The sequence below is a fragment of the Nyctibius grandis genome, chromosome 7 (assembly GCF_013368605.1).
Source record: "Nyctibius grandis isolate bNycGra1 chromosome 7, bNycGra1.pri, whole genome shotgun sequence".
Taxonomy (NCBI): Eukaryota; Metazoa; Chordata; class Aves; order Nyctibiiformes; family Nyctibiidae; genus Nyctibius; species Nyctibius grandis.
The window spans coordinates 11,850,557-11,877,848 of record NC_090664.1 but is presented as its reverse complement, the minus strand read 5'-3'; the positions used below and the strand labels follow the sequence as shown (position 1 = coordinate 11,877,848).

Here is a 27,292-nt window from a genome sequence, read left to right as displayed (position 1 = left end):
CTTGCAATGTTACAGAATTACAATGACTTTTCAACAAAACCCAGAAAAAAATTAATTTACTATTCTTGCCCTGTGAACAGTACTCCTACATCATGTGATAACCATTTTCCATCTGTACAGCTCCCTTTTGTAAAGCTGGGCAACCCATGTGAAAGAAAGACAGACATCAACTGTTTGTGTTCTGAAAGATATTTCAGTTCTTTAGTTCCAGTCACTGAAGGAAGAGGCAGAGGCAAGTTTGAATTACCCCAGAAAAATGAACAATTGGTTTTATTTGGTGTCTTCAAGATGCTTCACTTTCTGTGGGAGATGTAGGTGTTGTAGGAGAGACCATTTCAGGTTTTCGTGAAATTCTGTCCAATTCTGCCTGAACATCTGTTATACCTGGCTTCTGACCTACAAAAGAAATGTGTAATCATTCAGTCATATTTATGAAACAGTTTTGGGAAAGCCTACAGTATCTTTAATTTTCAAGAAACACCTGTCAAACTGAACAAAAAAGCAAAAACCAGAAAAAACAGTTTTTGCATCAGACAAATCCTAAAAATTGTTACTGCACACTTTGAGTGCAGAGTAAAGGCATAAGGCCAGAACCCAAAAGAAACAGAAAGGAAACAGTAGAGAGCAAGTTACATCCTTCTGTATTTCTAATATCTCAAAGAAATTTCCATAATTATATATGAATTGTCAGTATATGAAAAGTTAATGTAAAATATAAAATACAGAAAAGTCTATTAAGGATAGCAGTTATGAATACTTCTACACAATTTTCTGCATCATCTGTATTTTAAATAATTCTGAATGTGAATCAGGGGTTTCACTCCAGATCAGTGAAGTCAGTTCTACATACTTGGTCAGCATAAACCTGACACCACTGCTCATGGGTGCACACAGACCTGCGGATGGCAAATCCCTTTCTCTCCTCACCTGCTTACCTCCTCCCTAACTTGGAATGGCACAAACATTTGTGCAGTCACACTTAGACCTGATCCAAGCCTAAAACACACCATTTTTTCCCCATCATTTTACTCTAAACTCTTACTCCCTCATCTAGCCTTCTATCCTGCCATGTTCTATCACAAGAATGGAGAAGACAATATGGGAAAAGGCAGTGCAGAACATTAGAGTCTATGCCATGACCAGTGTGCATAGTATCGCAGGCTGTAAAGGAAAATTCTGACACACATGGAGTTTCAGCACTCTCCCAGCATCCTTTCTGAAGACACAAATTAACAGGAACTATCTACAAAGCTATTTTTGCTAGATGTACTGTGCTGCTCTTGAAATAATTTAAAGCAAGCTACTACCGTACCCAAATCAAAGCAGCTACTAAGCAGAGGAATTTCCCATAGCTCTTGTGGGGAAAAGTAATTCTCAAATCCCAAGCTATTGTCTTAACAGCCAGTTTTCAGATTTGGAAGTGAGCGTTATAGATAACACAAAACACAAAACAGGAAATACTGAGGAAGGGGCAGAGGCCACATCTAAGCCAAACATTTTTATTTATGGTAATTCCTTGAAAACCTAGTCCTTTGCCATGTTAAACTGGCTACACCTTAACCCTTCAGTTGTTGCATAGTAGGAAGTTTCTGAGAACATTTTTCCTCCTTAGTAGTTTAATTTTGTTCTTGAAGTTTCTGCCATGGCCTCGGACACACCACTTTTCTGGAGTGCTGCCTCTGTCTGCCTGGCATCACCCAAACTCACTGGCGGCCACTCCCCACAGGTTTTTTCAGTGGGTGCTCTCTGCATCTCATATTGTGTCAGCTGCATGTGTTTGAACAATCTCCATATGCTGTTCAAACTAGCATTGCTGACTTTGCCTGCAGCAGATCTGGAAGTACTTGTAACCTTTCCTCAGACAACTGAGCCTTGCATTTTAAAAAGGGAAGTGCACAAAAGTAAAAAAAAAAATTCAGGGTCAGTCTACACAAAATGTTAGTGGGAAGTGAGTGGGTTGGTTTTTCCTTACTACATAAAAGTAAACACTAATGTCAAGTACCAATGAAACACCAGCATTCTCCCCTAAGTGCAGCATTACTAACCTCTGGGGAAGCGGGGAGGGAAGATGTCTGTATAGGTATGTGCTTAAGTAATACAGAAACATTTGAATCTGGAATAGCAAGAAGCACCACAGTAGTCTTGCATCTAGCTTTAGAGCAGTCGCTATTAGACATTTTTAGTTTAATACTAATTATTAATCACATCATATTAAAAAAAGGCTATCAACAGAAAATACTTAAGTATTTTTACAGGCTGTCACCAAACTCAAAGCCTTCACCACATTAGAGCTAGATCACTAGCAAAAGAAAATTTAAGATTATTTTAACACTGACCGTATTGTAAAAAAAAAAAAAAAAAAAAAACCACCACAAAAAACAAACCAGCAAAACAAACTTGAAATTAGGTCCCAATATATCTGAACAATATTAGAAGTGGCTTATAGCATAAGCCATTTTATTGAGATGGTGGGGAACAAAGGAAAAAATGAAGACTCATGTGGACACAATTCATGCTTAAACAGCTACATGAAAAGTTTTTCTTTGACCCTCTGAGAGCCATAAAAAGGTAATACTAAACTGCTGTGAAAACAAAAGCAAAAACTATATCCAATAAAACATCCAGTTAAATATAGTAGTGTTCATACTTCTGATAAAGTAAACTAATAGGAATGATCCACCACTCACAATTTAGATTGAGTTGATCTTTTATCATTAATCATACCTGACTTTTTTGCTGATGGTGGTAAGTTGCTGCCAGCACCACCAGTGCCACCTCCTCCTGGACTGCCACCAACACCACCAGGGCCACCAGGGGAACCAGTTTTCTTGCTCAGGAGACTATTGAAGAAGTTAGCCAGGACTCCTTCACTAGTAGCTCCAGCTACATGGGGAGGGAGGAAAAAAAAAAAAAAACAAACCACAACACAAAACCAAAACAAAACAGATTTTGTAAGTAAATACTGATTTCATGTGTTAATCAATCTAAATAAGCATATTAAAGAAAGCAAGCAAAGCAGCTATTTTACTTCCCCAGCTGCATTTGTGCCCTCATAAGAAAAGGTACCTTTCATATTGGGATCGATTTTTTTTGACCCAGTAGGGATGGGTGTAACACTGGCAACGTTTGATGTTACAGATCTATTTGGTGTCCTAGGAGATCCACCAGGAACTCTTGGAGAGGCATCCTATGCAAAAAAAAAAAAAAGCCCCAAAAAACCCTCCAAAGCTGAACTGGTCAATCTTCTACATAATTAAATCATGCAGTGTAAGAGTACATGAAATGAAGCATTTTGTTATTTCTCACAGCTCCTAATTTTTTTTAATAATGTAGTATCCGATGCAACTGAAATGACACAGGATTAGATTTTGCTGATTGTGTACAAGTTTTTCCACACTTGTTTAACGTTCTTAAAAATATTAACTTTAGTGCAACTAAAGCACTAGTGAAGCTTTTCATTTTATCCCAATGAGAAACTTGAAAATCCATCTGTTACTCAGTAGTGCCTCTGACCATAATGAAAACTGCACTGATTAGGTCATAGAGGAACTACACCAAATCTCTTGGAAAGACAACACATACCTCCAATACTATGGAAAAGACTAAACGTAGCCCAGGAGAAAAAGCATTATTCATTACTTCAAGGATAACGAGTCATGTTTGCAGTTCATCTAAAGAGGTAAAGCTACCTTTATAAGATCACATGCTCCCCATTAAACTTGTGTTACTTTTTAGTTATTTTATTTGTATTTTAAATGTAGATGATGTCATAGTTTTCATTTGACCTTAATTTTATGCCAGAGTCCTAATATTTCTAGAGAGATAGTGCCAAATTTAGGATATAAAACTCACAAAGGCAATTCAGCCAACATAGTTTGCTCCCTGGCACACACTTGGGACAGAAAGGGGAGTCAACTAACATTCTAACATAGGACAAGTAAAGCCATGACATTTAGCCCTTGCTGTCAATACAAGTTGTTGTGTCATAATTTTAGAGCAGTATAGAATCTGGACTTTAAATATGATGTAGTTAAAATAAACAGATCAAAGACTATTTGATAGTGCAATTAAAATGAGCAACCCTCTAAATATATGAAAGTGAATCGTTTTCATATGATATTTAAAATTTTTATTACTAACCACTGGCCTTCCTGCAGCAGTAGGTGGTTGTTTTGCCAGCTGTGACTGCAAAAAAACAAACAAACCCATGTAGTGTTAGATATTACAGTGACTAAGAATACAAACCCAAATTTGTATTGAGAATGTCGTTAAATGAAACACTGTCTGCTTGTTTTATAGAGAGAAAATTACCTGCTGCTTCATAAGAAACACTTGGTCATCTTCTGCTACAATTTCTTTTTCATGAACAAACTGCAATACAAAAACATTAACATCATTTTGACTAAAAGAAATAAATGTATTTCCTTTTATACCTCCTGATAAGTATGACCAAGGCATTCAATAATGAAGTAAACGTGTAAAATACTGTGTTGACTGCAGACCACATTTTCTATATTTAAGACTGCTACCTCATGATTCCATTTAAGCTAAGTTAAGTAGAAGTGAAATAGAAGCATCATTAACTCCTTTGACCTGGCAGACATAAGTCTCTAGATGTACTTGTAGAAAGACCCATTAAAAAGTTCATTAAAGCGTTCAGTAAAAGAGAAATGAAGTAAATGGTTACAAGGCACATTCAGGGGTCTTGCGATCAGTAAGAAACATTCACAGATGCACACACTCTGCAGCATGCTCACGTCTCAACTTATTGAGGCCCCACCTTGGTATTATTTTATAGGTAACTATGGCAAAAGTGACTCTTCACCTGCATTGCATTAGACTGGTATATGAACTGGACAAAGACGTCTCAGATCCCAGTTCTATGCATCAAATCGCAAGCACTCTCCCTCCAAATAAGCTCACCACAAAAACTTTGCCAAAACGAGCATGGCAAATATCAATATCAAAGTTTATAATCCAGGCCTGAAGTGTGTAAACATGCAAAACAAATTGTCAGTTATATTTTCCTTGGACGCTCATTTAACACATTCTATGTCTTGATTTTTTCCTAAAGATTGCAGAAAGGACATAGTATTAGTTTTCTCAGCTAAAATAATTCACACTTGGAAATACAATCAGTGCCAAATTCTTAGCTTTGTTAGAAAAAGCCTTAGAAATTTGCCTTCAATAAGTTCGGTACGCGTGGGGCCCACTGCTGCTGGCATTTTGTTCAACAACCTCACATATGTTTTCAGGTAGTTCTGTCAAAGCCTGTTGTTAAATAGTACAAGAGAGAAAAATATACTGAATATATGTATAACATGTTTTCACATGTTTATTTTTAATTTTACACTGTCTCAGGCTTTCTTATTTTAAATACTCCAATAGAAACAGAAAGCATTATGAAGTTACGAGCAACTCTGAGCAAAATGGAGTGTTCTTAAAAAAGACGAACTCAACCTGACCAACAGTTAGATGATACTTAAGACTTTTCAATACCAAATATGTATTAAAAGCAAAACAGGTACATTTGTAGTCTTGAACAATGTAACAGCAGCAGAAAAAAGCCCAGTGTAAGTTGGAGAAGAGCTATACAGAACAAAAATACATAATTATTTTTTTGATAACTCAAGAAGAACTTCAATAACAAAATAAAAACACAAAATAAGAAAAAAAAAAACCCCACAGTTTATCACACACTTCTGATAAACTGGAAACAAAGTCTCAAAGAAAGAGAAAGTGTCAAAAAACTGACAGGTAAATAAATAGATAAGAAGTTGAATGCCAAAATATCTCAATTTACCTTTCTGACTGGTGGTTTTGTTATGATATCTTCAAAACTGTCTTCTGCTTTTAGTGTCTGAAAGTTCTCGTGCAATATTCCTATCTTCTTGTCATTATCCCAGCCTGCAGGACTAGATAAAGGATTATTTGGCTTTAAATTCTATTGTTACTTCAGGTTATTCTTCTGTGCAATCCTGAACTGCACAGAACTGAAAGCCAGGAAAGTTGCCATAGCTCCCATTTTCCTGTGCAAGCTAGTTATTGACTAGTAAAACTAGTTAGAGATTGGTTCACCATAACAGAGAAGAGCAAAATCTCTGGCTTTAACGTTTCTCTGTGGGTCAGTATTTGGAATCTCAACCCACTGGCACGCACCAAACTCCAACTCATGAGAAAGTTAAATGGAACTTTAAAAAGCATAAACAAAAAAAGTCTCTAAATGCTGTTTAGGGTCTTGCTCAAATATATTTTTGTAGTCATATACACATCATAATGCAGACAACTTACATAAATACTGCATCTTTTTCCACAACAACAGCTGGAACATTGAAAGGAAATCCATACAACTTCTGGACTATATATTTATACACTAAATCAATGTTTTTGTTCTCCTTTACTGAAGTGTAAATAAGTGCTGCCCCATCTGAATAAACTTGTTAAGGAAAACTCAGTTTAGTGGCCAGTGAGAGATACTAAAGTAACACTCTTTTAAGTTTAAAGGTTATCTTATTGGTAGAATTTAGAGGGGGAATACAAAATCAAATAGGTCAAACAACTTCCAACACTTGATTTTTGAAATAATCTATTCAGTAATTTAAATATTTCTTTCTGCATTTGTTTTAGGCCCACTCAGCTATTGCTTTTATAGTAAAGAACAGGCTTTTCTCACTTTCAAAGCCCACAATACCAACGGTTTCACTATGACGCCTTCAAAACTGTCTTCTGCTTTTAGTGAACAAAAATTTTCATGCCATATCTTGTCATGCCATCCTGCAACACAGACACTACAGAATTAACATTAGTAGCTTCAAAAAAGCCAAAGATCTTCCATTTCCCCACCTGGGTTTTTAAATTAGGGGAGCAAGTTCTTACATTATATAGCGATCTGCTTTCAAGCGAAATTAAGGCAAGCAAGTTGTGCTGTGTATCAATTACTAAAAGACCAAGAGAGTTCTTAGTATTCCAGCATGGCTCAGTATCAAATTAACAAGCTTATGCACAGGATTAATAAAAGCAGCCAGGGAAGTTTTGAGTAATTTTTACTTTGGGATTATAAAAATGCCATACCCCCCAATTTATTTCTACATGCATTCAAATTCAAATTCTAGAAGAAAGTTACATAATGGGATTCGATTCCCATTCAGTGAAGTTTAGAATAGAATTGCAAGTTGTACTTGGCGTATACAATCACAGAAACTAATTCCTACTAATATTTTGTATTCTTCCTCCATCCACAAGACTTATTACAATTACTCATAATTCCATTTTGAAAAATTAAGTCTTGGAAGCCCTTTGAAGGAAGTGCCATCTTTGTACTCAGCTGAGGTCTCAGGTCCTTGAATTCATTTTTCTATCCATTAACTGCTGTCCCTCCAATAGCATTTAAACTTCCCTTTACCACAGCACAAACGACGACACAGTGTAAGCATGTTATTGGCATCTAAAACCTCGATCTCAGCATGTATGGCTGACTAAACACCAGCAAACAGTATTTTATACACTTCTTTTAAAAAAAATGAAGTTTAAAAATAATAATAGCACAGCAACAGTTTATGTGCCTTGTCTCTGTACCAACACAAGAGAAGCCAGTGAATCTTTGCTATAGCAATTCACACTTCTTTCCTTCCCTCATCACCTCATCCTGTGGAATTACTGAACACTGAAGAGACTGCATATTTAAGTCAAAAAGAATAACATGCCTTATGTGCATCTGAAGCAAGATCATACTTAAATGAATTCTCTTCTTATTATTTTAGGGAGCTTCTCAGCTAAGATGTGCTCATTTGTGAACTGACTCCTAAATATGGAAATGAAGGCAAGCAAAGAAATTCGTGGTAAGGGGACATGCTAGACTCTTGCAGCTCTGTAAAAAAAAAAAAATAAAACAGAAAAGTTTAATTCAACATTGCCTGTATGGGTAGCTGAAGGAGACTACCAGCTACAGTAAAGGAGTTGCATCCTATGTTGGTACAGATGCAAATATTCTTTTAAGCTTGTCATAATTAATGCGAAGATTTAATTGAGTCTTTATCATCTTTATGACGTGTTAAAGGATACATTGTAAGCAGAACCGTCTGATATGTGACTGAATGAAGTCGAAGTGTTCATCTCTGTAGTCATGCTCTTTTTCCAGAACACTGATGGCATCACACTGTCAAAAGAAACACAAAATTAATACACCACTTTCAGTTATCTGTTGAAGTAGCAGTACTGCTATGCATCTAGGTCACAACTGGGCAAGGGGGATGGAATGGGGTGGATGGTGCAGAGAAAAACAAAAACCTGCTAAGATAGCTTAGAAGCATAATTGAACCTTTTTTTTTTTTTAATATTATATAACTTGATGTGCCTGTACTGTGGTCAGCACTAGCTTAGGAGTTTAAGTGATTGCCATTTTTCATTCACTCCCCCTCGCCCCCAGCAATGCAGTAACTCAAAGTCTCTGTTGAAGACTGACCCACTGAATGACACCACCATTTTCTGCCCAATGTATTTTTACACACTGTGGTATTACAGGACATAGTGGTTTTTATCTAGTTACTAACTAGCCCTTTGCAAAGGGAGGCAAAAGCAAGAAATGTGGAAGCAGGAAAAAAAAGGGGGGGAGAAGAGAAGGGGGGGACAACCATAACAGAGAGCTAGCAGGTGAGAAAAAAAGGTGTTTTTCAAATGAGAGGGTTAGCCTTCTACTGAAGGAACAGCACATGCATCAAAAGGTTTCTTCTTTCACTGTGGACCAGCAGAGGCTGCAGATGCATTATGCTTAATGCCAATGAGAACTGAAGAGCCAGAGGGGAAAAAAAAAACAACCCAAACCCCAAAAACCAGACACAAGGGAATCACACCATTTTTTCTTTAGACTAAGAATGTGGTTATATATCTAACAGAAACCAAAATGGATCACAGAAACACCCTAAGAACTGAGGAAAGTAAATAGAGCAGCATTTTATTAACTAGAACTCTCAAATACATTCATCTTCAGAAAAAGATCAGAAATATTAAAAAACCTACCAAAACACTATTTGCAAAATAAGGACTGTGGAGATCAAGGGGAATTCTAGTTGCTTACTGACTAGCTCGCTTCTGTGAGCAAAATCAGGTCTGAGGTATTTCTCAATCCCTTGAAAACTGGTAGAACTAAAGGAGAAACTAATCCCAAAATAACATGCAATGAGGGCTTCCAGAAGATAACCAACCTTCAACATTAGACATTTTAAAAGAATTCTTAGGCAAGGTATTCAGAATGACTTAATAACCATGTGCTTCCCACCCCAAATCCACAATTGACAGAGTTGCTTAAATAAAATATGCAAAAAACCTAAAATGTGAAACAAACCTTTGTACAAACTACTACTACTGGAATGCCTAAGTTACATGTTAGTGTATCTGCACCCAGGGGTAAAATCACACTGTCATCTTTGTCTTCCTGTAATGAAGTATTTCTTCTCTGTGGAGAAGCTGGAAAATCCTCGCCTGGTTCTATATATTCCTGGAAGTCTCTTACCACTGAAAGTAAAAAAAGTTATATTAAAAGATCAGCTACTTTATTATTTCAACAATGATTTCCACTGCCATTGATCTCTAGCACTGTTGATTATATAGTACTTTTGCTTCTTTATGTTGAAAAAATTGAGCATGCACCCTATTTGTTTGCTCTATGCAGCACAAGGGAGAACTAGTAAGTTTGAGATCTGCTTGATTTGGAGCCAGAACATGACCAGATAAAACTGTCCATGAGGACAACATTAAACCATTTTAATTTTATAATTGTGGAACCACTAGGCAGTTGCTATTAACTATTATTGCTTGATATATTTCCTAAAGGACATAAATTTCCTTGCATTCTTCTTGGCAAAATTAATGGAATGGTTTGTTAGAATAAACAGAATTAAGCCTTACACATACTGCTTAGCCACTACCATATAGCAGATTTTACCTAAAAACTCTTTGTCCAGACTTCTCTCTCTCTGTACAGTGAATCTACAGTAGTAATAAGCAAAAATAACAGAATACACAAACATGAGTTATTAACTAGCTTTACAATTAGTTAATAGCTTATTATATATTTAGTATGCTTTTACAATAGATCAGATACTACTTTAAAATTTAGCAAGGAGGGTAAGTCAGAATATAATAAGAATTAGAAAAAAGATAAAGTTACAAGTGTAACTCTCTTGTCAGGTTCCCATGCATACACCCAAGCCTCTACAGGGTCACTTAACTATTCCTACAGTCAGGGATGCAATATTAGGCATAAAATGTCTGTACCTTTCACGTCACATGTCCTGTTTCACACAGCAGAAACAGGATTCTACCAAAACCTACCACTGATTACTTTTCCATGAATAATACATCCTGATTCAGCCAAAAATCAGGCAGCAAGACAATTTAGCTGAATCATGCACAAGAGCATCTAACTAATTCAGTACGTTCTCACTGCTTTGTCCTGATGCATGTTAATCTACCCCTACCTTCACTAAACTGATTGAAGCCCTCTGAGTTTATACCTAGAAAAGCATTAGTGGAATTAACAGAGCAAGACTTATTTCAACACCCTAGAGAAAAAAAGATGTATTAAGCCAAGATTATTCAACTTTTCTACAGATCTTGGAGTTCATAATAACAAAACGCACATGCACAGATTATCATCTCTACTTGAACGGTCAATGCAGGCTCTTATTCAGGGAATGCTGCTACTTCAGTCTGGTCTGAGAGCTTCTGAGAGCCTCTCAAATTGATCACGATTTAAACCCACAGTTTTCACCAGGATATGCCAGCCACTCAAGGGAGTCTTTCCTACGCAGCATCCTGTCTGTTCTGGGATAATTGCATGCTAAAATAAAAATCACACTATTCCAGTGCTAGGAGTCCTCCAGCAGCTTCCTAAAATTCCCAATTGTATGATCATGACATACTAATCTTTCTACAAGTACAGAAAACAGTAAAAAGGAGGACTGATGTAGTATATCACAGCTCAAAGACTGTGGAATACCATCTCAGGTCTTCCTTGGAGACACAATTAAAGTGACCAGGCCACAAGGCTTCATTTGACACAGCTGAATTCAGTAACAGGAAGAGCTATTCCAACCCTTCACACACAGCTGCTATGTATTCCCTAATGCCTTCCCATACCAGTTTTAGTCGTCGCAGGGCCTGTCTGAAGTTGCTAGAACTGGTAGACAAACACAGCAGCAGATGTATCCAGAAAACTACAGACAAACCCTCAGTAGATTTCAGTCCTCTTAGCAAGTTAAATCAGCTCTCAGGAGCCTCTCAGGAGCACTGAGTCTGACACAAGAATAAAGTAGGACCATGTAGCCAAAAGTTAGGCAAGCAGGATTCCTCCCTCCTCCTTTTGGCAGGGTCAGGCTGCTGCCTGCCTAGCAATGCATGAAGCCATGTCACAGGAGGTTCAAAACGAAACCAGTTTCCAGTCATATCTGGATTGTGTCCAGGGCTTCCATTATACCCAACATGCAGACCATCAATATCTATAAGAATTAGACCAGATGATAAAAGAACAAGAGAGTAGACAAAACTTTTAATGAGTAGCTGTTTTTCTTGACTCACTTCATCACTCACATTTTCTGTATTTTGTAGTGTTTCACTATTCTGTTCACTCAGTCAGTAAAGCAAAACTATCAGCTACACATTTCTGACAACAGAGATACTGCATCCTTACTACTTTCATCCAGTAAAATCCTATCCTGAAACGGTTCAAGAGGCGGTGTTTAATACATATACACACACACACACTAACACCACCCCCCGAAAACAAAACCAAACCAAAACCACATCCAAGAGAGCTCAGCTCTTCCCTCCTAAACAAGCTCTTGTTGTAGAAGATATGATTCTCAAGGATGATACTTCCCTTAGAAGAATATCTCTCTCAAAAGAATAAACAAAACAACCAACATCCCCCATTCCAGAGTATCTACAACTGTCACCTTATGGGCTACATTATCACAGATTGGCTACAACCTGCATTTCTGAAAAAGCTATTCATCAATCTGGCAGTCCGTTGCTTAAGAACATACCAGTTCCAGAGAACAACTTCAGACTTATAAATGAAGTTTAATCATGCTATTTGATCTTAACACACAGCTTTCTCAAATGCTCTTCCTTGTAGTAATTCACTGAGAGATGAACAGGAATGATTTCTGTTTCAGTACCCCAAGGGAAATACAGTGGCTACCCAAAAGTAATATGGAGCTATGATGTTAGTGAGCTTAGTCAGGTAATTTAAGGAATCCTGCAAAATCTTTGTGTTCTACATGTTTAAAACTAAAAAGACAAGACACTGATAGAGCTATATAATATCAATGCCAAACCAAACATATAGCTGCATTAGTGTAAATAATAATTATGATAAAACTCTTCAAGTAGAAAGGGCCCAGACATCACCATGCTGTCATGAATCCTTTCAACATTTACACTTTTGGTAGGCAGAGAACAGGTCCCAGATTCTCTAGACTGACTAATTACAGGAACAGTTAAGAAGCTGATGCAGTGATTTGCCTTTAAAATAAATAAATAAAATTTAAAAATTGAAAGCTAAGAAGTTTTTTCACATGGGAGAATCTAATCTAGAAAAATCTCTAAGAAACACGATTGTAAATTCAACCCAGCTGTGCTCGTTCTGAAAGCTTCCCCCCACCAAATTAAGGTACTTCTGTTAGAAAGAAATACTAGTATTTTTCATATAGCTACTTGAGACTTATCTGAAGCTTGACTTGCTTGAGAGCTCCTGATTTTAAGTAACATTTCCAAAGAATGAAAAATAATGCAATTGAGAGATTAAATGGTGCAGAAAGCATTAAGCATATTTGATTTAAATTGATTCCTACGTATTTGCAGAATACTCACACTTCTGTTCCATTTCTTTCATTGCTTCAGGAGGAATTTTTAACTTGTCAATATGTTCTCGTACAACACTTGCCCATTTTTGTAAAGAATCCAGTGCAGTCCAAGGCCTAGACATGTCTACTACCAACATAACTAGAGTGTCCTTTAGAGAGCCTGCCTCCATCGCAAATTTAAGAAGACCTTTGTGATATAGGTCACCATCCAAAATCCATACATTACATCTTGTTTGGTCTACAAAAAGAGAAAAACATTTTATAAGACTTCTAGAAGCAGTCCACTACATAATGACTATTAAATCTTCTTTAGACATGCAAAATACAAGGAAGAAAGCAGATGATACGTTTTATCAGTCAATTGAACATACACAACAACACACCAAACCGCAGCTTGTGGAGAACCGCCCCCTCTCCCCTCCAAACCCTGATGTTTAATGGCTGGTAACTGAAGATCTTAAATACATTACCTGAAAGTGAGAATCCAGAGATAGCACTCAACATTTCCAAAATTAATGTTCACCATTTTAAAGAGGAAAAACATTTTCATCAAGATGCAACTTAGAAGTGGGGAATTGGGAGAATTCAGCCATCCTTTCTCAGCCCTTGGTCTGTTAAGCTCTCAAGGACTGCCATCTCCCCTTCAAAACTCCAATGTGATATGCCTATATAACTCTTAAAGAACAGAATCTACCTTGGCCCTTCAGAAAACGGGAGCAGAACTGCAAGTTTTTAATGATTTACATGGATTTAGCAGGTAAGAAAGTTATTCTTCAGATTTGGAAAAGGACAATCACCACACAAACAGACCATCCCATTGCTTTTTTCCCCCCAAAACACTATATTCCATTATTCAGAGACACTTCTGCAGTAAATGAAGAGCTGGTGATTCAAAATTAGATAGCTTAATATAATTACATTTTGCCTTCAGGTAAGTTTTTATTACTTGTTACAGTAGTTCTGAGGAAGACATTTAGATCAATATCCCAATCCTCTTAACCCTGGTGAAGTCATCTTTAAGACCAATAGCCAGACATGGAAGTCAGGAAAGCAGGCTATATCAGGAAAAAAGGGGGCAACTTCTTCTGGTTCTTCTGTCTATATTTGTTCTTATAGTATAGACAAGAGTTCCCATTTTCCCCACAGCTCCCACTATGTCCTTATTCACACCCCACTCCCTCTAAGTATTGCCTCTAGATAATGCATTGAACCTCTACAGTGCCTGGTCATACTCCTTCCCTTGTTTCCCCCATATATAAGCATCAATTATCCATTCCATAACTGCAGGTATTTGGGGTCTGGATCTTAAACATCTTTTTTATCTTCCAGCCATAAGCCAACTTAAGCCAGCTGAAACATAACCTCTCCTTTACTTTCTCCTTCCTTCAGATTTTTGGGTTGGTGGTTTGCTTTTTTTTTTTTTTTGTTATTGTTTGTTTTTAAAATCTCCTTTAGCATTGTGCACATTTTCCTACCCATGAACACACAATACATAGTCTTGCAGATTCTGATACCACCAAGACAAAGGTCTCTATACATTCAAATAGATAAATACAATAATTGAGATGGAAGATAGGAGCCTAGGCACCTTTTCCTTTAGTCCTGAGGAATGCACTTTTGCCTACCATCCATTCAGAATGTTGCAGCAGCTAAGACTGCTTCCCTTGTCTTGTCTTTTCAGCCTTTTCTTTTGACTGGTTCCTCTCCTCCTCTACTACTTAAATGGTCATTCATGGTATCTACTAAACGAATTACACTGAGAAACTCCCTCATTATACAAATCACTCATGACTTAAGCTGGCCTCCTGCAAATTATAAAGAAAAACATCCCACTGTCATTCCAGATATCACACTACTGGACCATTGCTTTCAAATTGGTTTAAGATATTATAAGAGATACAAACTTACCATCTCTATCTTCATCATGCACATTTAAATACAAATACTCCATTCCTCTTCCTTTTTTGTATTCCTCTATTCCTTGAATTTTTCCTATTAAGCTAGTTTTACCTGCTCCATCTTCACCTGGAGAGACAGAAGTTAGATACTACTCAATCTTTAATCACAGTTACATATTGAAAACCACCGGGGGCAAGAAAGAAACCATGTACTAACAGGGTGATTGAGCTCATTTAAGTTTTGAAATACAGCGGCCTTCGCCCAACTCATCCATATGTTCAAAGTACATGCTTGAGCTTCAAATCTTGTTTCTAATTATTGATAAATGCAATTTTGCCACTAATTATCCTATCTGAAATAGGCTCTTATACGTATCTTTAAAAAGATACCTTAAGGAGTAGTTAAACACCTCAAACAAATTCAGTCTTTCAACTGCAACCAAAGTGGAAACAAAGTCTTTCTAAAGTAGAGTTCAAGTCACAGTAAGCTCATCTTACAATCAGAAGAATACAATTTAGAACTCTGTGGTATCAAATGGCAGACACCACCAGGCTCAGTAAGGCGTATCTGTTTCCTCAGCTTTTATGGGTTGGTTTCTTTGAATCTTTTCTCTGTTACACTTCTAAAGAAACCTTAAAAAGAGGCTACAAACAGGCAGCCCATTGCCTTACAATACATGTGTATCTGGGTACACACACAGTGACAAACCTGCAATCCAGATCCATTCACTCCTATCCTCTCCCCTCCAAAGGCAGCTTGCATAACCAGTGAACCTTACAGCCTAAGCACAGTGTAAACACCCCCACTATTGCCAGAGAATCTGCTTGAAAAGCTTCTCTTTCTAATCATATGTCCCAGAGCTGGAAAACTTCATGTGCAGTTTTTCCAGTTTGAAAGAATAACCAAGCTGAATCTGGACATGAAGCGGGGTTTTGCCACTCCAATTTGACGGTACCATGGGCACATAACAGTTAGACATGAGACAATTGTTGGAATTCACTCACAAGTTATAAAACTAAAACCAGGTTCCTAAGAAGTACCTTATCAGTGTTATGCCAAACAGAACATTTTTTTTCCAAGGCTCTCCTATACAGGGAGAGTATAAACAGTTGCTTTTAACTACATAACAAAGAAAAGAGCTCAAGGACAGTAATTTTCACTGCTAAAAGCAATGATGAAGTTTTCCCTTGAAAGGGAATTGACCATGATCTTACAGACAATATTACAGCTACATTAAAGAGACTACAGAAATAACCACAGAAAAGAGCAGAAAAATCATACTTTGATAGACTGATTTTGAATTTACTCAACATATTCTTCCCAAGATTACCACATGAAGTCTTCAATTTAGAGTTCAGTTTTAGGTTCAGATTTCACTAATAGTCTAGAAGCTACCTGAAAGCATAAGACTGTTTAAGTAGCCCACGGGATTTTAGTCAATGGAATGAAAAGGCATTTAAAAAAAAAAAAAAAAAAAAAAAAAGAGAGAGAGAGAGAGAAAAAAATAACACCAGAACTGAAGTTTAAGATCTGATTAAGTGTAGAAAAGTTAAGTGAAAATGAAGTTGTATCAGTTTAACTTTTTCAACATTTAAGAGTTTGTTTGCTAGGTCCTTAACTTTATTAACTCAAGACACATCTAAGAAAACAATTATAGGTAATTTCAAATAAACATTGGAAAGCACAGCTATTTTCTATTCATACACCAAGTTTTGTTTAAAAGAATATTCTCACAAGAAGAGGAAAAGTTCTGCCCAAGAAGTGAAGAGTTCATTCAAGCTTCTTTACCAGAGATGAATTACAACTCCTCCTCTGCACTCACCCAAGTACTTATCCAAGCTTCTTAAATTTGTCATCTACAAATAACTGGGGAGACTTTAAGAGCTGCTGCACTGACATGTTATGCTGCTGAAGTTGCTATTACTTTTGCCAACAATTTCTGTATGATTCATTCTGTTATTTTACCTTTTTGAACAGGCAGCTTCAATTCATTTGTGCCAGCAGAAGGCTCAAAAGGTAAGACAAAACAAGATTTGTTATTCCTTTTAAAGAGGGGTTGCACTTAACAGCTTTCCTAGTTTCTCAGAACAGCTGACTCCTAAGTTCTCTTGCATACTAGCTTGTTTCACATAGGCGGCAATAAAGATTACAACTTGTTTGCATTAGGGAAGTTTAGCATCTTCTGCAAAGTACATCTGCCAGTTCTTAACAAAACTGGCTGCAACTTAAGTCTAAGAAATATCTGTGGTTGTAAAAAGTTCTAAACACGACAAAAGATACATTTAAGCAGTCTAAACTAAAACATACTTATAAAAGTTAGTACCTATGCAACTTTATTGTTTGAAAGCGCCCATGCTAAACAATACAGGCAAACTTGAAATATACGTCCCACAAGCCCCTTATCATTTCTGTGTGTTGTGTGATTTCCTCCCCACCCCCGTATTTCCAAATGCCTGAAGTAAACTGAAATTCAATACTGTTAAGGTAACGTCTTACAGCAAAACAAGAGCTGGAATTTAATTTTCCCTCCTCAGGTTTTCCAGTCATTATCTTCAGAGCCTACACAGAAAGCAAATTTATTGGTACAGCATAAGACAAGTTGATTTGATGTAAAATTAGTACCTTTGGACACATATGCATGCACAGTAGTCATTTCAGCCTTCCATTACGGAATTAGTTAACTTTAATCTGTTCTGTGAAGAATATTCTCTACTCCCTTCTCCTCAGCAGATATCCACCCATTTCAAAACACCAAGATCAGGCAGGTGGATCACTGACGTACATAAGTGTATCATACAAGTTACTGCATGCAGTGCTCATCATTCACTAGAAAGACAGAATGATGCATGAGTGGAGTTTGAAGGGTTTGGTACTACTTTCATTAATTTACTCAGGTAAATGAAGAGAATAGTACAGTTTGCAGATTATAGAAGAGAAACCAAAAGATCTGTGGAGAAAAGCAATACTGACAAGTGGTCCAAAACAAGTTAGCAATGCATAAACCAGCTAGTCTACAAATACAACAACTCACTTGCAAGGGTGCAAGATAGCTGCCTGGCTGACTGTGCCCTATTCCACAGGAGATCCAGAGTTCTCAACAGATTGAAGTCAAATTAGAGCCAATATTATGGAAAAAGCTGTCAGAAAGTAAAACCAGGACCATCGTATATGACATAAGGACTTCCTCGTTTTTGCCCACACAATTTATCATAAGAAGTTAGGAAAAGATGATTGTCTTGGCCAAGAGTACATGCTAAGATCTGAGGTTCCATCTACATCTACTTTGTATTTTTAGAAGTTGCACATACCTTTTAAAATTGTGACAGCTGCAAATGTATTTGTATCCTTGTTATTAATTTATTTTTCCAATCTAAAGTCTTCAATATAAAACACCTGAAAAGTCACACACTTTGAATATATCAAGTTATGCTGGGGAAGAGCAGCAGTACAATTTTGCTTTGTAGTTACTCTTCAGCAAAAATATCAAAATACAAATCAATCTTAAACCAGTGCTTATCTAAAACTCCTGAACAGTTATTACCAATCTCATTAGCAAATTAATTCTAAGTGCATGCAATGCTAGCTTTTAAGACTTCTCAAAACTGGCTTTAGTATTTGTAGAAGCTTCTCTCCACCAGAAGAGGGGGGAAGTATTTGTGAGGAAATTAAAGTCTATTTGCTATTTTAGGTTTGATGAATAATGTACAGCATAGTAATGCAAAGAGCATTAAGTACTACCAAGGACATATATAAAAGTATGCTTTTTAAAAAAATAATTTCTCAATAAGAATACATATATACACATACTACATGGCATTTGAAATTACAAAACCTAAGACATTTAAGCATATTTATCTTTTTTGTTGTCTCTGGATATCTCTAAAGTGTATGAAAAAGTAATGCTGCTTGGTTTCAGACAAAAGGGGAATTTCATATTCCTCAGACTTAAACATCATTGCATGTTAATATTATGAAACAGAATTTTTTTGTAACTGCTACTGAAGCAATATATAAAACAGAGCCTCATGCACCTGATGATGATGAATCATCATGATCCTCCTCTTCCCTCCAAAATTTTGAGATGGATCCTTTAGCTTCTTCTTTATTTCTAACTGTGTGATAATCAAATTAACAATTGACTTCTGTATGTAAGCTCACAGAGCAAAACATGTCTGACACACAATTCTCGGTATAGAATTGCAAGGTAGAATAAAACTCAAGTAGACTGTTACAAATTTAAGATTTTGCATCCTTCTTTTGCAAGTTACATAAAAGGTCCTCCTTTTCCAGAGTAAATCCTAACGAACTAAAATTCTCCATTACATCAAACTGCACTTACACACTAATACTACAGTGAGGAAACAGAAGTGATGCTTCTAGCAAGCCGAGCTATACACAAGTAAAAGAAGAACAACAGATTTAATTTTGCAGAAAAGTCAGGCTAGGAAGCAGTTGAAACAAAGCCAAACCAATCTGCTTACACACAGTGTTTCACCATCTTGTTAACAAAATGGAAAGTCTTATACTCAACTAAACAAAAGCCGTTTCATTTTTATCCCCATGCTGCTAGACTGCACTCCGCTGATGAGCTCCTTAAGTTTGGGGCTGTGCTTGTCAAAGCTTCTCTGTCCAAGGTGCTACTCTGTCTACAAAAGAGAGTTTAATGACATCCTTCTTGTTGCTGCCCTCAAAGATACAGGAAGCCATAATAATAAACCCTGCCCAGCCTCCTCCCTTCTCATGACTCCAGGCAAAAAGCATGTTTACTCAGCAGAAAATGGAGTATCACTAAGTGTTCTGCTACAATACAGAATTTAGTAGAACGGTCACCCACAGATGGGAAGGATGGGCAATGAGGTGAATGAATCGCCTTCTGTGAATGCAGGCAAGCAGGCACTTATCTATGAACTGCTACTTAAACTGTTCAACCATGAACTATCACATTAGAGACAACTTAGGCTCTCTATTACAGACCTTCTCTAAACTTTCAATTAAACATTTTTAAATGAAGAATATTTACTACTCATGCTATTTCCACATTTCTTTCAGTTGAGAAAATGAAAACAGGAGTAGATTTTCACTTGTCTTAAAACAAGACATTTCTTACTTCTCACAGAAGTCTGTACATGGAAGAGCAATCAACGTGTTATCTCCAGGACAGACATGAGTTTTGACTTTTTATTTGAACTGTTTCTTCACTGCAAAATGTCAAGTGTGTTTAAAATATGGCAAGGCAAAGATGCAGAGGTGAATGTTTCTTTTGTGTCATCAGTATTGTTGGTCTGCCCCCCTTCCATTCAGGGCTCTGATTTTTTTTTCAATAGCTCTTTGAAAAGCCCTAGATGCACTTAATTGTGTGTAATCTCTAATCCTACTGGTTCCTTGAGGGAGTTTTTTGTTTGCTTTTTAAAACCATCAATTAAAATTCAGGTTGATATGGGAATTATACAATTAATCTCTAAAAAATATGTTAAAGCAAGGCCAAGCAAAACTAGAGATAATGATCCTAATTAACACCTTCCACCTTCCCCCAAAAGGCATATTTTTGTGAACTTGCTTTATACTTTTTACAAAACAAAAGACAGCTTCTGGGTAGAACAATTCACAACATCTAATATTTCTAACATAAAATATCGAATATTTTTATTAATAGAAAAAACTCATCTCACTTATGATAGAACAAAGTCATCAAACCCAAGCCTGAGTTACCAAACAGGGCAAAGATGCCTTCCCACAATCACAGAGTGATCTCTATTCCACACCATGTGGAATGTCTGAATCCTTATACAGTGGACTGGAGACATAACAGTAGTCTTCCTAATAGAACAAAGCGCATGTGTGCTGTAGTTATTCTCAAGATAAAAATACTTCTCACAAGCTAATACCTGCCTTTTCCACAGCTGCATATTAGTGAAAGAGACTTGTTTACACATACTATACTAATTGAAGAACGCCTTTTGCAGCACACCACCAAAATAATCAGAGTAAGCCAAATTTAGCTTGCTTTCAGAGAACTGAAGAACAAAATTAATCATGCTGATAAGATCCTTCTCTAGAATCCCTCAAAACAACACGGAAGTTCACAATAAGTAGGTCATATCAAGTCTTCAAATAACTTGCCACTAAATTATGATTTACTCATTGGATAAAAAAAACTTATCTTCCTCTAAGTTTCTTTTACTCCACCAGATAAGTCTTTTCCCTCACATGTGACTCATTCGGTATCTTTGTGGCACTGAAAAATTAAATAACTTTTCTGAGGAGTACCTTAATTGCACTTCTGCATTACAACACGATAAAAAGCGGATTGTAGACAACTCCTCCAGCATGCCTTTTGTCAAGTCCTGCACCACAAGAATACACAGCCTGACTGGAAACAGGTACAGCAGTAACAGTGTTACTTATGCTTGGAGAAACCTACAGTCAGAGAAAGCCAAATACTGCAAAGAATTCTATAGTGAATATGAACACATTTATCTCTAACGCAAGCCTTCTCCTTTAACACAGCAGTACGTCAGCTACTGTATTTTACCCAGGTTCACTACCAAAATAGAATAATCCCGTGTTACTATCAAAGGAACATCTTTATTGGTACTCCTGCCACTAACCTGCCTGGAGAACACAGCAGCACAATTCCTTTCACTGTTCCTCACTTTTGGAGCTATTTCAGAGATAGATCCAGTAATCAGCAGCACCTCTGGCAAAGCAGAGACAAATCAAAATAAATGCAGCTCAAGAATTTCAGAACTTTCTGTGTTGTTCTAAGTAAGTTTTACTACACAGCATTCATGTAATTCTGGCTTTTTGGAAAGGTATTATAGCAGGAAGGACACTACGAAGAAGTACTACTTAGTTCTAAAAAAAGCATAGCTGCAAAACAAGCAATTAGAATTTTATTTAGGTCAATGCCCCATCAAAACAATTGACACTTTAGAAGTATAACTCTGCTGACTGAAACAAAACTTAGCTACATTTGGAAGGCTTTCATCACCTGTAGAAGGTGAAGAAGTTGCAAGAGGAGGAAAAGAAGCTGACTTAACTTCTGCAGTATTAGAGAATTAAGAAACATTTGAGATGAACAATACGGACAGTATCAACAAGCAGTATTTCACCAGCTGTAATGACAAAATGATCACACCGAAATTTTCAGCTATTTGAACAGGAAAAAATAAAGTGGAAAAGTAATTTTTATAGTATTGAGTACAAATTTAAGTAAGCAGATTTTGTATTGATTTTATATACTCTCATGACAATTTTCTGTATCAGAACTTAATTTTGAAGTTCACGATATTCCATGAGTCCACTAAAAGAAAGCAGCAAGCTAAAACTGCTCTTCAGGATGCACCATTTTCTACAATAATAGCCATTCCTAATACATGTACACACAAAAAAGTGTACCTGTAAATTAGCTGTAGACTGTGGAAATGTCTTCTCAAGCATCCTGACAGCCACTGGACAGGAGCAGAGCTCAAAGATTCAAACAAACAGGCCTGGCCCTGAAAAGTGAGATGTCTGGGGTAAAGAGAAAATGTGGACACAAGGCAGCTGAACACTCACTGCCCACTGAACTCAAAGCCTTTATCACCAAGGGGGGTAAAACGCATAAAGAAAACCAAAATGCTAGTGATTCAGTAGAAGCTTTAAGTGTGTAATACAGACACTTGGAGTCAGGTGTACATGTGTCAGTGGATGGTTTAACATCATTAGAATTGCAGGCAAAGTACCTACTGTGCTTCAGAGACACAGGAATGTATGAAATACAAAGCCAGATAGAAAGCAGCTATTCAGTTCACTTGCAAGCTGGGAGCCTGTTTTCTTGTGCATCCTGCAATGACTTTGAACATTACTGCTTGAATGCATGCTGCAGTTTACTGGATAAATGATTGGTTTGGGTCTCTGAATTCAAGCCTTCAACACATTCTACAACACTATTGATTCCATCCGTAACCTGCAACAGTGACTTTTGAGCTGCTCCCTCTATTCCACTTCCCGGTTCAGATATAATTATAGCAGGAAGGGAATGAACAAAAGAGCTCCCAGCTATAAGCATCACTTTTCTCATCACACTCAACAAAAAGCATCAATCTCCTCTGATCAGCCACTGGTTTATTATAGGAGTGAGCAGAAGAGACAGTTCAGGAGGGAGGAAGGGTGTGGGGAAAGAGAAAAACACAACAAGAACACAGTCATTTGGCTATCTGCAAAAAGTAGCTAGAAATGTCACTGAGGGTACCCAATTTCCTTAAGAAAGCAGGGATATCTTACATTTTCTGCTGGTATAGTTTGCTAAATGAGGTAGCTGTGGACACTACGACAGAACTGCCTAGGAATCAGAGCATACTTGCCTTACAGAAACATTTAGGAAAGCTTGCATTTTTATTATTTGTTCATACAAGAATAGAAAAATGCTTTTATACTACATGTGGTGCCAATCAAAGTTTAAAGTCTTCACAGAAAAACAGTTATTGAAAAAATGTCTGTAAGTGAAACAATTGTGAAGAAGTAAAACTATAAGTTAATCTATTTTTTTTTTGCCGATTTTGAGCAGAGAATTACCAGTATTACATGTTAACCTTCACTTCACAAAACCATGTGCCATATCTAGAGATTAACATTTGGCATTCCCGTTTCCTTTAGTTATTTCTGTGATGTCTTTAACTGCTTTCCAGGTTCTTAAGGTTTAGATGTTAACATAGCTAAAAATAAAAACCGAAATAGCAGAATTAGCATGCCAGACACAGCCAGGTTCCCAGAACAACTAGGCATACAAGTATATACAGTGTTTGAAAAATATAAATGCTGTAGGCAAATTAGAAAACTTGTCCTAGCAAACAAAAGAACACTTAAGTGGTGGGTTTTTCTGGTGGTTTTTTTTTCCAGGTGCAGGGAGAGTGGGTTGGAGGCTAAGGGTTTTTTTTTTTTAAAATGCTATTTGTATTGAAAATAAACATTCATTTGTCACTATATATCATGTTTCAGCTAGGAAGTTTGACCAATATACTGTTTGTACTACAAATATTTGCCTACCACAAAATGAGTGAAAACCATCAAGACCCTGGTCAGCTTTACAAGTCCTGCTTAAAAATATTTGAAGAGCGATGAAACTAAAATAGTCATGGCAAGAAGTGATCTGTATTAACAACAAAAGCTAGTACAAAACTATTTAAAGGAACAAAGCTTAAAAATAGAAGAAATGTGAAGTAACAGAGAAATGCAAACACACAGCTCGAGAACCTGAGGAGACAGAACTTCACATACTGAATCTGTCCCATACAGAATACATAAGACCTCTCCTTTTCCTGTGCCAGTGTGCTTTAAGAGCAGCAGCATGACTTGCAAGTGAACAGCAAAGTGTAATACATGGATTAGGTATTCTCACAAAGAACACGGCCATGGTCCTCATTGGCCAGTCCTCAGATCTGATGTTCTTTTTCCTAAATACACGCCAGACCTCTTATTCTTTGGACCACAGCCTTCTAGAAAACACAATTCCTGAGAGAGAACTAGAATTTCTTCTACAAATCTGTACCTCTTTAAAAAAATGCATCAGTTAAAAAAAAAGTGTTACATTAAGTCATTCTATAAGCTCTACATAAACAGCTAAAGAGAAAATTTCTGTACAACAGATTAAACATCACAAACATTTGGAAACATCCTATGGTGCCCTCTCTAGTTTTGAAGAAGCAGAGTCTCCAGTTACTGAGTACTAAGGATTGCCTGACTACAAAGAGAGAAGAAAAACAAGAATGTAAACTTGGCAAGGATCACAGCTTGAAGAATCTTCCAAGGACAGTAATCCAATTTAGTTTCAAAATCACATAAAAAGCTGTCAGTCATTACAAAATCTTTCCTTTCTTTAATATCAATAGAACTTCCAATCTCAGTATCCTACTTAATTACGTAACATAAAAAGCAACAAATTAAAGGGTAGTAAGTCCTGTAACAGATTCACTAGACCATCCCATCATCCTTGCACAATTTTCTCCTTCATAGTCAGTTTTAAGCCACCACTCAGCTTCTCAAAACAGGACGAAAAGGGTCACAGTGATTGCTTTAGGATTATGGGAAAAAACTAACTTGAAAAATCTCAGGAGAGTACAAACCACAAGACTACATAGAATCATAGGGTGCATAGAGTCCATGTGAATACCTTTACTGGGTTTTAACCATGTTTCCAAATACTAACACACAGTCCTTTCTGGGGACAAGGAGTTTGTCAAAGGAGGGAAGAAGCAGCTAGTTAACAAATCCATCACTTGGATTCATTAAATTATCTACTGGTAATAATATTTAATAGTCTTTCAGGCAAAAACCCCCCACTAGTAACAATAAAAATATACACGTACACACTTGAAAACATCCATTTCTCCCCCTCCCCCATGAAGTTTTTAATTTTGCTTGACATATCATTTTTCTTCTTTCCCTCAACACTGAATAATAGCTGTGTCTCTCATTATCGCCCTGTCAAAGTCTCATTCTGTAACTCCTAATCCTTGCCAAACGCAAGGCTGGACTAACGCACTGGGTGGAGATAGCAGCACAATGAAAGCCAGCAGCAAACGATGCCGCTGCTGCTGCTGCTGCTGCACAACTTGCTGATGATATATATTGCTGCTGACAAGCTCGGTGCATGTGGGCAGGACAGAGCCAGCACGCCCATAGAGCCTACCCCGCCCTCCGGCCCACAGGGAGCAGCCGTCATTGATACCATACGGGCCACGGAAGCAATTTCTGTGTTTGTATGACACACCATAAGGACCAGCGAGCAGCACTGGTTGCACGAACGAGGCAGAGAAGGTTGAAGGACCCACACGAACCCCGAAGTCAACACTCAAAGGGGGTGAAAGACAATAAAAACCACCCTTCCAAGCCATCTCTACCTAAGGAACTAGGGTGGGAGAAGGACAGTAAGGGTATTATGGCAAGGTGCCCAAGATGAGGGGGATATTTAAAGCATCTCTGGGTATTGGATATGGAAAATGAAGCAAAAACATGCAAGGCAAGAAGCGAGAGGGTTAAGCCAGCACCTTGCCACCATCAGCCCCCCGCCCCCGCTCCCTTCGGGCACTACACACGAGAAGGTCCAGACGCCCAGGAGAGGGTTAAGGAGCCAGCCTGCGCCCGACAGGACGGGGAAAGGGATCCGGATGCTTTTCTCACCCAGCAGGAGAACGTTCTTCCCCGAAGGCAGCTTAGAGCGGGAGCGCGTGGACACCTCGCTGAGGATGCAGGACCTGGCGCGGAGAGATGAGAACGCTCAGGAGGGGGGTCCCGCTGCCGCCTGCCCCCCACCCTCGCCATCTGCCGGGGCGGGGGCAGGGCAGGAGTTGCCACCGCCAAGAGGAGGAGCCCTCCCCCCCCAGCCCGCTGACTGAGAGGGACTGAACGCCAGGAGGGGAGACTAGCCAGCCCTCCCCCGCTTCTCGCCCCCCCACCGAGGGCAAGGAGCCGCTGCGAGGGCGGTAACGGCCAGCGCGCACCCGGGTCCCCGGCCGCGGGGCGGGGCGGGCGGTTACCAGAGGTTCTGCCCATCATCCTCATCGCCGCCTGCCCGCAGCTCCGCGTTGTTGTTGGTCGTAGCCGTAGCGGCAGACGAAGGAGAAGAAAAGCCGGCAGCCGAACCGAGCGCGGACGAAGAGGAGCCGAAAGAACCGGCTCTCCCTCCCACCACCGCCGCCATCTTCGCTGCAGTCTCCTCCCTTCCCCGCCGCCTCCCTGAGCCGGGGAGCGGGCGGCGGCGCCGCGGCGGCGGCTGACAGGAACCCGGATGTTGGGAGGCGGGGCCCGGGGCGGGGGCGCGCGGAGGCAGCTGCCGGGGACCCGCACGCTTCCCGCTCAGCCGGTCCCTCTGAGGGCGTCGCGCCTGCCCCCTCCGTCCCGCGGCTCCCGCCGCCCTCTCGGGTCTTTATCAGCCGCCCCGGGAGAGGAGAGGGAGGCCGCGAGTCGGGGAGCAAGTGCCTTTCTTTCGGACTGTCTCCAGTGCAGGTCCCAGCCCCGCAGGCAGGGCCACCCTGGTGAAGTGAGGTGAAGCGGCCGTCGTCCGCCTTTGTACCGGTTACTGCTGCGAGGTGTCGGTGTGGGGCAGGGAGCTGCTGCTGTGTGCCGAGGGCCGCTTGCTCCCTGGGCAGCCCCGGCCCTGAAGGAAGCAGCTTGCATCCAAGAAAAGTAAGTGGGGGTAGGGGCGAGACGTGCCTTTTGGGGAGGATAGGGTGGTCTTATCTTCCCTAAGAGGCCTACTTGTTACTTATTCTTCTCTCACAAGTATCGCTTTAGAGTTGGAAAAAGACGGGTCGAGTCGTTATCATTTTCACAACTCGACTCTTGCTAGAAGTCCCAGAAGAAGCAAGCAAGCATGTCAACTCTTTTCCCTTAATTTACAGAGGTAACATGTTTGCTAGGGTAATACATGAATGGCTTCAAATTCAATTAAAAATTCGTTGCGTGAGTTTTGTCCCTTCGGTTCAGGGAAAACCTAACACAGGGGATGATGTTTGTAATAAGCAGTGCAGGATGTTTGTTCATGAAAGCTG

General features: G+C 38.6%; 1 protein-coding gene and 1 long non-coding RNA gene across 3 annotated transcripts in view; one reads left to right on the top strand and one right to left on the bottom strand.

The window, feature by feature from the left end:
• The window catches only part of LOC137665990 (uncharacterized), a 43,468-nt gene that overhangs the window by 6,984 nt on the left and 9,192 nt on the right, over positions 1 to 27,292 (top strand). For both annotated transcript variants that reach the window (XR_011048578.1, XR_011048577.1), the window contains exons 3-5: positions 7,761 to 7,838; positions 16,740 to 16,778; positions 23,742 to 26,927. This is a non-coding gene — a long non-coding RNA (uncharacterized lncRNA). The remainder of the gene's footprint in view (positions 1 to 7,760; positions 7,839 to 16,739; positions 16,779 to 23,741; positions 26,928 to 27,292) is intronic.
• On the bottom strand, positions 174 to 26,514 carry DYNC1LI1 (dynein cytoplasmic 1 light intermediate chain 1). Its single transcript, XM_068405525.1, has 13 exons — positions 26,279 to 26,514; positions 25,923 to 25,996; positions 14,772 to 14,888; positions 12,871 to 13,101; positions 9,341 to 9,510; positions 8,062 to 8,155; positions 6,292 to 6,427; positions 5,804 to 5,915; positions 4,312 to 4,371; positions 4,141 to 4,185; positions 3,067 to 3,187; positions 2,725 to 2,883; positions 174 to 396 (listed from the first exon to the last, which is right to left on the bottom strand). The coding sequence occupies exons 1-13, from the start codon at positions 26,440 to 26,442 to the stop codon at positions 284 to 286; spliced, it is 1,596 nt and encodes a 531-aa protein (XP_068261626.1). The 5' UTR covers positions 26,443 to 26,514; the 3' UTR covers positions 174 to 283.

Coding starts and splice junctions, on each gene's coding strand:
- DYNC1LI1 (XM_068405525.1), bottom strand. CDS start 26,442: ATGGCGGCGGTGGTGGGAGGGAGAGCCGGTTCTTTCGGCTCCTCTTCG. Junction 13,102..14,771: donor GCATGATGAAGATAGAGATG/GTAAGTTTGTAT, acceptor CTCTTTTTGTAG/ACCAAACAAGATGTAATGTA. Junction 4,186..4,311: donor TGTTTCTTATGAAGCAGCAG/GTAATTTTCTCT, acceptor GTTTTTTTGCAG/TCACAGCTGGCAAAACAACC.